At 41.7% G+C, this 11,725-nt stretch overlaps 2 protein-coding genes across 3 annotated transcripts in view; both read right to left on the bottom strand.

Annotated features, from left to right (window-relative positions):
- The window catches only part of klc1b (kinesin light chain 1b), a 125,808-nt gene that overhangs the window by 39,506 nt on the left and 74,577 nt on the right, over positions 1-11,725 (bottom strand). The window lies entirely within an intron of this gene.
- ptk7b (protein tyrosine kinase 7b) overlaps positions 1-11,725 on the bottom strand; it is a 62,632-nt gene that overhangs the window by 889 nt on the left and 50,018 nt on the right. For both annotated transcript variants that reach the window (XM_052080406.1, XM_052080407.1), the window contains 14 exons: positions 10,446-10,576; positions 8,140-8,406; positions 7,467-7,603; positions 7,089-7,224; positions 6,106-6,225; positions 5,528-5,677; positions 5,025-5,172; positions 3,535-3,662; positions 2,843-3,043; positions 1,586-1,747; positions 1,267-1,499; positions 1,096-1,176; positions 414-565; positions 159-337 (listed from right to left, as the gene is read on the bottom strand). In XM_052080406.1, coding sequence (XP_051936366.1) covers positions 159-337; positions 414-565; positions 1,096-1,176; positions 1,267-1,499; positions 1,586-1,747; positions 2,843-3,043; positions 3,535-3,662; positions 5,025-5,172; positions 5,528-5,677; positions 6,106-6,225; positions 7,089-7,224; positions 7,467-7,603; positions 8,140-8,406; positions 10,446-10,576 — 2,225 coding nt within the window. The remainder of the gene's footprint in view (positions 1-158; positions 338-413; positions 566-1,095; positions 1,177-1,266; positions 1,500-1,585; positions 1,748-2,842; positions 3,044-3,534; positions 3,663-5,024; positions 5,173-5,527; positions 5,678-6,105; positions 6,226-7,088; positions 7,225-7,466; positions 7,604-8,139; positions 8,407-10,445; positions 10,577-11,725) is intronic.

Raw genomic sequence — 11,725 nt, 5'->3', positions numbered from 1 at the left:
AATAGAAGTAATGGAAAATAAGGAAATACATTTAATGATGTGTCTAACCCTGAAAGCACAACAATCAAACCATGGAAAAAAGCTTCATGTAGAGTATGCAGATAGGTAGAAGTAATATTACAGTGGTACGACGTCACAAAAACAAAGCCGATACTGACCTTCCAGCACTTCGTTGTCTCCAAGTTTGGTGTACGGCATTTCCCCGTGACTGAACACCTCCCACATGAGCACGCCGAAGGCCCAAACGTCAGACTTGGTGGAGAAGTCGTCCTCAAACACAGACTCTGACGGGAGCCAGCGCAGGGGGATCCATGCTTGTCTGTAGCGATAGTACTCACTGTACACGCACATAGAACAAACACTGTGAGCAGTCATGACACCTACATCAGATTCTTGGTAGTGATTTGTCTGACCTTTTGTAAACGTCTTTGCTGAGGCTGAGCGATGACACCTTGACGCGTCGCTGACTGCTGACAAGGCAGTTTCGGGCCGCCAAGTCTTTGTGAACGAAGCGATGATTGGACAGATGCTCCATCCCGTGAGCTACTTGGGCACAGATGGAAACCTGCGGAAAGGAAAGTTTCAAGCCTTTATTTGATGTGGCGCTTGTGATCACAGTGTACATGTTGATGACGAAATACTATGAACCAGTAAGATTCAAATTATTGACAGCTAACGTGCGGGGGTCATTAAAAAAACTCACCTTAACTGATGATCATACTTCATTTCACTTTATTTTATGTTATTGAAAGCTGCATGTCAGAGTCTTATCAGACCTGTCTTTTATATAATTTTATGGACCGAGTTGTTTATTTTTGTCATTTTCTTTTTAATTGTGGCCATATTCCATCTTGAATTTTATTTTCCACAACTACTTTCTTTACCTTTAAGTCTTGATCATTTTTAATGTACATTTATTTCAACTTCATGTTCCTCTGTCTGGTTAGATTGTGAGCTGAGCCGTCATAACTTTTTTATGTTGAGGGTGTAGCAAGTGTATTTTTTATCATTTTACTGACATTTTTTTTAAGTTTTAAGGGTCAAATGTGAGTTTACAGGAAAATTGGGGTCAAAATGTTTATCCCAAACACTTACTTTGGTCTTGGTGCTGAGAGGCTGAGATTTCACTTTCTCGTCTTTGTTTTTGGAAATCCTCAGGAACTGCTTTAAATCGCCCTGGTTTGACAAAAGCGAGAATACGTTTAAACATGAGTGAAGCAGAAAGTCCTCCTGGACCATCGACTAGCTTCTTTTAGTTAAGCTTACCAAGTCGTAGTACTCCAGAACCATGTAGTGGGGCTCGGCTTCTCTGCACAGACCCAGCAGGCGGACCACGTTGGGGTGGCTGAGCTTGCCGAACATTTCTGCTTCCCGTCGGAAGTCGAGCTGAAGCTGCTCGTCTCGAGTCTGGAGGCTCTTCACCAGCACCACCGTTTCCTCCTCCCTCTCGTCGATGCCCTTGGCTTTGGACAGCAGCACCTCGCCAAACTCTCCTTTGCCTGCATCGCAAGTCACAGTGTGCTAAGCGCAGCAACAGCAGCTTGGTTTCTTCACTGTTTGCATCCAGCAAGTGAACTTAACTTACCTAAGGTAGTGATCGTCTGCAGGTTTGCTCGGGGGAAGTGCAGCTTGTCGCTGTTAACGTGGCTGTGGCGCTTCTCGGTTGTTGCCATGGTACCCATGTTGGTGAGTGCCACCTCTTCTTGGATCTCAGTGGCGGTGTGGCCATTTTGTTGAACAGCCCCTCCTTGACAGACGTAACATATTATGGCTATGACAATTTCAAAATGGTTTCGAAAATGTGGGCGCTCACATAAGTGTAGCCATGCAATATGAAGATGTTTGCATTTTAGATATGCATACTGTATAAGTAAGAACAGTGGGAGAGTGAGGCATTCAAGTAACATCAAAGCATGGACATTTGTCACCTACAGGGATCAATGACGTGACTGCTTCAGCCCAAATTTCTCAAGGGGACACAATGTAATGAGATCCTTCTTAAGCAACACAAATTACAACTTGATCTAATATGGTTTCACGTACGAAAGGGAAGCTTTTCATGTTTAGTTTTAATTGCTGTCAAGAGCGAAACCTCGGTCAAAGCTGTGGTTTACCAATACAGCTTCATCTGGACAGCTGATCCTCAACATGTTTCGATGGTAATGAATATGTTACAATTACCGGTAACTAATTAAAGTGATTTTTTTTTTTTAGAAGTGGTTTGGAAAATGAATGGATGGACATTATTTTCTTTGATTTTTGACAATAATATCATTGTGTGGAAGAAACCCATCACATAGGATAGTTGGATAAACATACACGAGAAAGCAGGGGGAAAAAAGATATTTATGAAAACAAATTCCCATACAGGTGCAACGGAAATACATACCATAAGAAAGGAAATTGATTTCAGTCGGTCGATTTTATTCAACTGAACTGGATAAATTTATCACTCCATAAAATTGTAATTCATTGAACTTCATCAGTGTATTATTATTACTCCAAAAGACTTCATTATTTCTTTTCACTGGAGTTCACCGAATGAACACAAGATGGCGGCAAAGGCTTTTACGTCTCAAATCTGAATAAAAAGAAGAGGAGGAAATCCAGGAATTGCCAAACATCTGTATGCCTGCCCCCCAAGAAATCTATTATGCTTTGAAAATGTGAAAGAGTAGCACCTCTACCTTATTCTCTGATGAAAGACAGTAATGTATACAGCAAATTCCAACAACAATAGCCAATCCAAGTTTGCATTTTCCCAGCGCAATCCCTGTTTGAGAAGGCCTGGCATAATAAAACAACAAAGGTCAAAGCATTTGTCTCTATCATAGAGGCATACCATTGAGGCACTCCATCTCTGGCTCCTCTCCATCTGGACGCTTGTGCTGCCTTTTGGCGTTGCGCCTCTTTTTGCAGTAGAACATGAGGCCGAGCACCACGATGATGTACGCCACAGCCGCCCCCACAGAGAGGCCGATCGTTTGAATCATTTTGTAGGGCGCTCTGTCCTCGTCCTCGTCATGCGTCTGGGCAGGTTTATCTGTGGCGTGCAGACATAAATGATAAATAAATGAAGTCCCAGAGTAGCCAATCTCCATTAATTTTGTGTGAGCAACATATCTAAATCCATTTGTCTCTTAAGAATCTGTACTGGAACATTATCCTCTTATCTGGTGGAAATTGGGAGTGGGAAGTGTGACTGTGTTTGCGTTTCTCTAACAGACAGTTTTAATGAAAGACAGTTTTAATGAAAGGTTGACTGTATATTGAAGCTTCAGACAATATGCAAGAGACAAAACGGTATTAGATCTACCTGCCCAGTTCTATCACCCCAGTGACAGCTGTAGTGGAATACAAGTAGCCATGATGTTTAACCTGCCAAGGTGGTTGGCAGGAGGAGTATTTGGAAGGCTTACTGAGTTGTCCCTTGTGTCCACTGTGTGTGAGCGTGTGTATGTGTGTGTGTGTGTGTGTGTGTGTGTGTGTGTGTGTGTGTGTGTGCGCGTGCGTGTGTGTGTATATGCAACTTACCAACGACATACAGCTGAGCCACGCGGTCTTTGATGCTGCAGCTGTTTCCAGCCACACAAGTATATCTGCCTGTGTTATCTGTTGTGACGTCTGCAATCACAAGGGAACCATTGGGCATCTTCTGGATCCTGAGAGACAGAATGACAATTTTGAGGAAACAATCTTTTGACCATTCTAAAGGAATGTGAATGAAATGGATTGAAAGTTAACAGGATAACCTTCAATCCATTGCATTCAGATCAACTATTTTTCAAAAATGGATATGTGTTTATTGAGATAGTGACTGGATAATGGGGCGTACTTTATATGGTAAAATGTTTCACACACGCTCTATTTTTGCAGGCTGGACTCAAAGGAGTGAACATATCTTTCTCTGGAGGGAGTCTCACTGCCTTCAGAAGTCCCCAGTTACACCACAAGAAGCCACTAGATTTATTGCTCATCACTTTTGTTTTGAATAGTCCCTAGTTGGGAGAGAAATACCTCAAGATTTGAAGCCTTTAAGTATAGTGGACAAAGTCACGATATTGACAACGATGAGTAGCCGCTCACTTTGTTGCCTGCACTAGCTCTGCCCCATCACCGTGGAAGTCAAAGCTGTAATCGGCATTTGTATGAGCATAACTGGCCCTCAAAATGCTTTGATTTGAACAACAATGTCGCAAGGGTAGTAAGTGTACTTGAATTTCCCCGGTGGATGCAATTTTAATGATTTTTTTTTTAATTAGAGATGCAAGTCAACTTTTCTCAAGGATTTTTTGTGCTGATTCCAACCCTCATTTTTTCTGTTGCACATCAGCTTTTCATAACAACAGCAACAAGAGGACTAAGAATAATAATAAGAAGAAGAACAAGAACATAATATATTTAGTAATATTTATAAATTAAAGCTTAGGTTCAGCAACAGGTAAATTTTTTTCTGAAACATCATAGCTATCAATTACAACATATGGTAAAATCAATATTATGGAATATTTTATAGGTCAAACATGAACAACTCTCGAAAACCTGAAGTGCTCGGAAAAAAATAGACACAATTTTAAAAAAATCTGCATAAAAAATAAATTTAAGGCACACATAAAGCCCTCTCTGATTCACCTTTGCTATTGACCAGTGTTTCATTTGTTTATTTTGACTCAAGAATGTCAGAGACCATATATTAAGACATCTACGAAATGTTTTGATAGTTTGTTGGTGAATGTACATTAAAGCCTTCATTTGATGCACTGTCCATTAAAATTAATACAGTTCGTCGATGAAAGATACAGTGTGTAAAATGCAGTAGCCATTTTCTGTACTAAAATTAACGTTACATTGTTTTTGCTCAGTAATTATTGTTCCACGTTCGAATACTAACCTGTATTTTGAGACCATAATATGAGATCACTGCGAAAGGAAAGTAATCAGGAAAGCCGATCCTTCTGAATGTCCAAATCCATCATGATTTATAAAGATTAAAGTAGCTCTCCTAAGTTGCTGATTGTAGTTACCTTCTGTTCTTACTGATGTCCAGCGTCTTGTCTTTCACCATCCAGTGGATATGAGGCTCAGGGTTGCCGCTGGCCTGGCAGTGTAGTATCGCCGTGTGGCCCTGGTACACTGTCGTATTCTCAGGCTCCACTTTAAAGCGAATGTACACTAACAGTGCACATGAAAAGACACAGACACACACACAGACACAATACATTATCTTAACTCTTAGTTCTCATGCGGGCGCAAACTAAAAGGCTGTGGCAACTGTGGTTGCTCGCAGTCAAACTCTGGCGGCACACTCTGGCGGCCAAATGTAATTCATTACTAGGCTGTGAAAAGACCACAAAGAGCCAGTAAATGTTGCCGCTTATTGAAAATGATCAATGAAGGTTTCCTCATGACAGCACCCTCAAATATACTCAAAACCACAACCACTTGCAACATAGGAGTGGTGACTAATGTGGTCGTGCCAAGTTCTTTTCAAGCTCCCTGCTTGCACAATAATGAAGGAGCATTTTACCTGCCACTGTGAGGGACACCAAAGCTCTGATCTCCCCCTGGAGGCTGTTGGAGGCGATGCAGGTGTAATTGCCCGCGTCACTGCGGGTGACTTTGGAGAAGTGAAGTTGGCCGTTTTTCTGGTCCACATGGGGTGGAAGGTCTCCTCCGTCTGCAGGGGGCGACAGAAGACAGGGGAAATCCAAAACGAATGAATTTGTCTTCATTTTCACTCATACTACAGCTGCAATGCAAACAATTGATGACGCTCATTGGGTCAGAGATGACTGCATTTCAGGCATCATTCACAATCTCTAGATTTATATACACTTAAAAGCATCTCCTTGTTCATCTGTGATGAAGACTAGTACATTGAGAAAACCCAGACAGGCATGGGGGAGGACTTTCAATTCCTTGCTTGTAAGGTTGAGTGCATAAATGTATATCTGAAAGCTACATTTCGTTCCATTTCCTGAGAGCTTGTGAAGTGATAAAGAACTGTGACAAATGGAGGCAATTTTGTGTGTTATTATCGCTGTCCTGTCTTCAGCTGAATTTTCCATTTTGACACGAGTTGGGTATTGAGATCTTCGAGCACACCTGTTTTAGTCCAACGGATGGTGGGACTTTCTCTGCCTTTAGCTGAGCACTGGATGGTGATCTCATTATCCAGCTCCAGGCACTGGGAAGGTTGTGGCGTTGGGGTAAACTTGAGCTTCTCTGAAACAAGTCAAAACAAAAAACACACACACAAACACACACACACACACACACACACACACACACACACACACACACACACACACACGCACACGCACACGCACACGCACACAAACACACACTTGTATTACACTCATGGTTGACACAAAGGGGAAGTAGGAAAGCATATCAAGCTGATTCAGCATGTTTCAAGCATTTTCAAAATCGCTGCACCATAAATCAGTGACAAAATTCTTTTTTCTTTTTCTTCATTAAACATGACCATTTTGACTTTCTGAACAGTCCCTTTTGAACTCTGAAATATTAATAATTCAACAAAATCAAATGAACACTTTTTGGCCAATGTAACGGAAATATATAGTGAAAACATTCACACAAAAATGTACAGCAGTCGTGAGTTAGCTGTTGCGAATAACAGTTACCATTTCAAACACAGCACATTCAAACGAGGTGCTTTAATCAAACTATCAGTGCTTGTTGTACCTTGAAAATACACCTTAACGATTAAAGCACACCTGAGAACCTGTGTACAATGTGCTCATATATAGAACTAAAAAATATCAGAGATGAGCATCTTATAAATAGAGAAAGCATCCAGACATAACAATGACACATCAGATCATTTGCACAAGCATTCATCTTAGAGGAAAAAAAAGTGTTACAATGGAGGTCAGACTAAAGCCGGTGCTGTACATGTTCAACACCTCCGTGGGTGTCCTCCAGCTCTTCCTATTTTAAGAAACACACACACGAGCCCAAAGGCAAGACCACATTTGTTTGTGATTTTCTCCGAGTACTGTATTACTGATCTTTTTTGGAATGACTCCAAACACACTTCGCTAAAATAAATCTCGCCGTCTTACCCAGCACGGTGACTCTGGCCTGGCCAGATAGTCGACCACCCACGGTTTTGGTCTCACAGCCGTACATCTGTCCGTCGTACACCTCGACGCTGTTGATCCTCAGTGTGCCGTTCGGGAATAGTTTAAAACGGGAGTCCTGGCAAGAAATGTTCAAGAAAAGCCCAGTTAAATTGTCTAGAAATGTGTCCAACATTGTGGAAAAATGAGCTCTCCTTTTTTGCGTGTGTATTTACGATTTATTTTTATCTGAATGGCAGCAAGAAAATGACCGGGGTAATAAGGTAAACAGCTTGCCAGCCTGCAAATGTCCACATATCTCCAAAGCCTCAAAAGGAGTCCTCACACAGGCCAGTGTGGAATGCGACCATGACAACTGACCTCTGCTGTGATCATGATGTTGTTGCGAAGCCATGTGACCTCAGGTTCAGGAGTTGCTTTGGCGTGACAGTGCAGATAACCTGGTTTACCTTCTTCCAAACGACTGTCTTGGGGCCTTGTTACCCACACAGGGGCGGCTGCAGGAGAACACACGTGTATATCACGAGGACATTTTATAGTCCCTCTCACACATGCAGTATAATTGTAACAGCCAAGTAATCAACTGCATGACAGGAACCTTGTCCAGAGAACTTCGCTTGACTTACTGCCACTAATTATCAGCATAACACAAAGGGAAACAACAAAGTGTTCTGTTGTTCCAAGCTAGGCATTATGTATGCACTTGGAATATTTTGCTGGAGTCATAAAAAACATTATTTGTATATGCCCTGCATTTTAAAATCTGGCATGTATTACAAATGCATTGGCAGATGTGATTTATTTGATTGTAATGCACATATTGGACAGGACGGCGGACATTTGACTTCTTTAATTGTTTCTGCTTCAAACTGTACGGAGGGCTGGCAGTGCCAAAACAGAAAGTAGCATCAGAAAAATGTACTGAATCACCCTTGACTATGTGACTCTTAGTTCTTAAAAAAATATAATAATAATAATAACACAAATAATTGTGAATAAATATGTTATGTATTTGAAGTTGTTTTGGACTCACTGGCCACAGTGAATGTAACTTCTTGTGTCCTGCGGCCTGCCTTGTTTTGAGCTATGCAGGTGTAGACTCCAGAATCGCCCGCCTCCGTTGGGCTGAAGACCAGATCCGAGCCATCCTGGTACACTCGTCCCTCTGTGGGCACCCTCTGACCTCGCCTCTCCCACCAGACTTCGGGCTGGGGTCGTCCACGTGGGGCGTTGCAAGGAACCCGCTGCAGGGTGTCCGCTGTGAAAACCTTTGACATCTTGGGCATCATGTCCTCAATCTCTGTGGTGTGGACAAAAGAGGTGAAGGAAACCGATGAGCTGTGAAATTCCAGTCATTTTAATTTGGTGATTGAGAATCATCAAATTGTCTTTTGATTCGATTTTGAATACCGTACATCGAGTGCATGTGCACACAACAAGATTTAGCTCACAGATCTGTTGACAGGTTGTCAGTATTTTAAATAAAACTCAAATCTCTCCCCCTAGTATTATGTGGAACAAAGGCAACAGTAGGAGACTGACAATGTAGGTTGTTTTAAGTAAGGGAATTAAATTAACAAGGGTCTTTGTGAGGTGAGCCATACCAAAAGTTGTCAGCAGCTATACAATCAATGGAGGGTAATCTGCTACGAAGACTCACATGACCTCACTATATGTATCATGTATTTTACATTCTGGGTGATTATAACAATCATTAAAACTTTATTGGCCTAGGAGACCCAAGCTGGTCACCTGCTCCAACCTTTTACAGTCAATGATCAGTTGAATACGAACAGAGGGAAAACGCACATATTTTAGCAGATGAAAGAGAGGCTCAGCTGGGAAAGAAGGAGGGGTGGGCGGTGAAATGAAGGAGGTGGAAGTGGAACTGTGATGGAGAGACTGTTTAAACTTGTCACCAAATAATGACTTCTATTGTGACACAAGCCCCTTTAATGCTTGCAGGGATTACCATCAGATTAGGTGAATTAAGGTATTTAAATGGAGCTGCGGTTCACTGGGCTAAAACTGTAGATGCAGTCGGATTTCAATTAACCCAAAAAAAAATAGAGGTTTGGAGGGGGGAGGGGGGGGGGGGGAGTCCTCGGGATAGTTAAAAGAAAGAAATTCCTGCCTTCAGCGGGTTCAAAATATTTGACTTGCGTGCACTTGCAAGACAGTCTGATTAGTACACAGCTTGGCCTGACTTTAAACTGCAACAGTCATTGAAACTTTTTTGGTGGTACTGTTCAGAGCTCAACAGACACCATTATGGGCTACGTCGTATAATAGGCGTTATGTGTCTAGACTATGTTTTGACTCTCGTCTCTGCACTGTTGAGCCATGCAGTTTTTGTTCTCCGCGGGTTCATAACATAATGCAATTTCTTGGGTTGTCTCGATCCGACCACACGATCGGAAATCTGGGCCGATCAAATGATATTCAGCTGATCAGTATCGAATGAAAAAGATTGGATTTTTCATTTTTTTATGTCATGTAAAATGTATCACCTCGGGATATCTTTGTTCCGGGGCAGGGGGTGGCGGGGTGCGGATACAGTATCCAGGTATTCAAATCAACTGCCTTTGACTCGGACTCGGGTGCAAAATAAGCGACTGGGACATCCCTTGTAATCTCAAATATTGGTACTCATCATGCAGATTTACATTCGCAAAGATACATTTTATTAGCATTGAAAAAAATCAATGACTAAGGTAAAGCAATTTATACATCACAAAAATACTAGAAGCAGGTTTCTCACCATTTTAAAACTAGAATGGCATTATAAACATGAACAATATATCCAAGCGGACATCAATTGATAATGCACGATGTATTTGTAGTGAAAAATTGTTGATTTCTACATGCTTTGTAATAAGCGCCTCTCTTTACTACTATTTTGAGTAGATGAAGTCCACCAGGTCAATAAAAAAGCAGTTTCATTTTGGCTGAGCAGGAATGAATATAAATGCTATAAATTCTAAATCTCATAAGGGAATGTCATCTGTTATTTTACACTGATTTCCACATGATGTGATCAGCTTAAACGTGATACGTAAAACACACGAAGAGGAAGAAGTGAAGTGTTTTGGCATCTTCCGAGTGAGGAAGATACAGCTGGGCCGGATATTGATAAGCAAATGTGATTATCTGGTGAGATATGGCTCTTTGTGAACGAGCAAACAGAAGGAAGATCGATAATGTACATAACATGATATCACACACTCAGATAAAACAATGGGCTGAGGCGTTTATCTCCAAGCAGCTCAACAGCTGCAAATATGGATGTGCGTGGGTATGTGTGCGCGTACACCCGTGTGTGTGTGTGTGTGTGTGTACCTGCTATAAGTAGGGAAGCCTCATGTGTGACTTGGGAGCCGCCGACACCACGCCCAACACACTTGTAATTGCCTGTGTTCCTGGGTTTGACCTGGGTGATGAGCAGTGACCCGTTGGATAGCAGGAACACACTGGAGAGAAAACAAACCCCCATATTTTCCTCTCAATCATTCTTCACGCAACCAGTGTACCATAATCTGCACCAGCAGCCCAACTGCACAATGTAATGGGTACCAGGGATCTGGCGTGTTTCCGAAGCATGCTGATCCAGGGAAACATCTGGTGTACCAAGTTAGTTGTAATTAAGGCAAATAAAGTACCTCTGCACAGCACACAAATAAGTGTCCTACATAGCAAGTTATTTTTAAAACGTCTTGTGACGGTGGAGGCCCCATCTTAATGGCCCAGGTTGACCTCTGGTACGCTAAACAGTCATTCAATGGCAGTGACAGACAGGGTGAGAATTAATTACAGGCTGTCCACATCTGGGGTGGCTAAGCGAGGGAGTGGCAGGAACCCAACACACAGCAATGTCGGTGTCATGTCATCTCTGTTCAAAAAGCAGGATGAAAGCAAGCTCTGTGACTCCTGTGTTTTCTTACTAAGTGCAAGTGTGTACTGGAGAATATATGAAAGACAGCAGTTTTCATAGCAACATAAAATATATACTTAGAAGCGCTATTGGTTATCTGCCTCCAGGGAAAAGTTTTCATACTTGCAAAATTGCTCTGTGGCCATATTGTTTATTAAATTATTTTTCTTTTATGTACACAAAGCAAGACTGGGATGAGTTGCTGAAATGATGACACAGGACTGCATCATTCTGACCTGATCAATAAACATTACACAGGCTACTTGAAGCCCTTACTCTTAACTGTTTGCTGGGCTCCAGAGTATTTTTATTTTATTTTATTTATTATTATTATTTTTTAATATGGCTCAGAACCTGAAATTTTACGGGTGAAAAGTAGGAGCGCACACAGAACAAAAACTTGCAAAGTAAATTCACGCCTTTCATGTTCACTGATTACTGATAAATGGGCAGAAGTGCAGAGCAGAAATCCATTTAAAAACGGCAAAAAAATAAAATAATAAATAAATAAAGAAATCTGCAAAAACATTGCCACTGTTGAAAAATTTTGCAGCAAAATGCCCCCATTTAGGGCAGTCTGGAGCCCTGGTTTGAGTGTTAATATTCACACAGCCAAGTCACCGCTACCTTGGTGATGTGATCATATGCAAGTAGGCACTGCAATTAATGGGGGAGGCAAAATTGCACA

This window comes from Hippocampus zosterae, chromosome 11 (assembly GCF_025434085.1).
Source record: "Hippocampus zosterae strain Florida chromosome 11, ASM2543408v3, whole genome shotgun sequence".
In the NCBI taxonomy this organism is placed as follows: domain Eukaryota; kingdom Metazoa; phylum Chordata; class Actinopteri; order Syngnathiformes; family Syngnathidae; genus Hippocampus; species Hippocampus zosterae.
The sequence above is the reverse complement of the archived record's forward strand: the minus strand, read 5'-3'. Positions and strand labels throughout refer to the sequence as shown.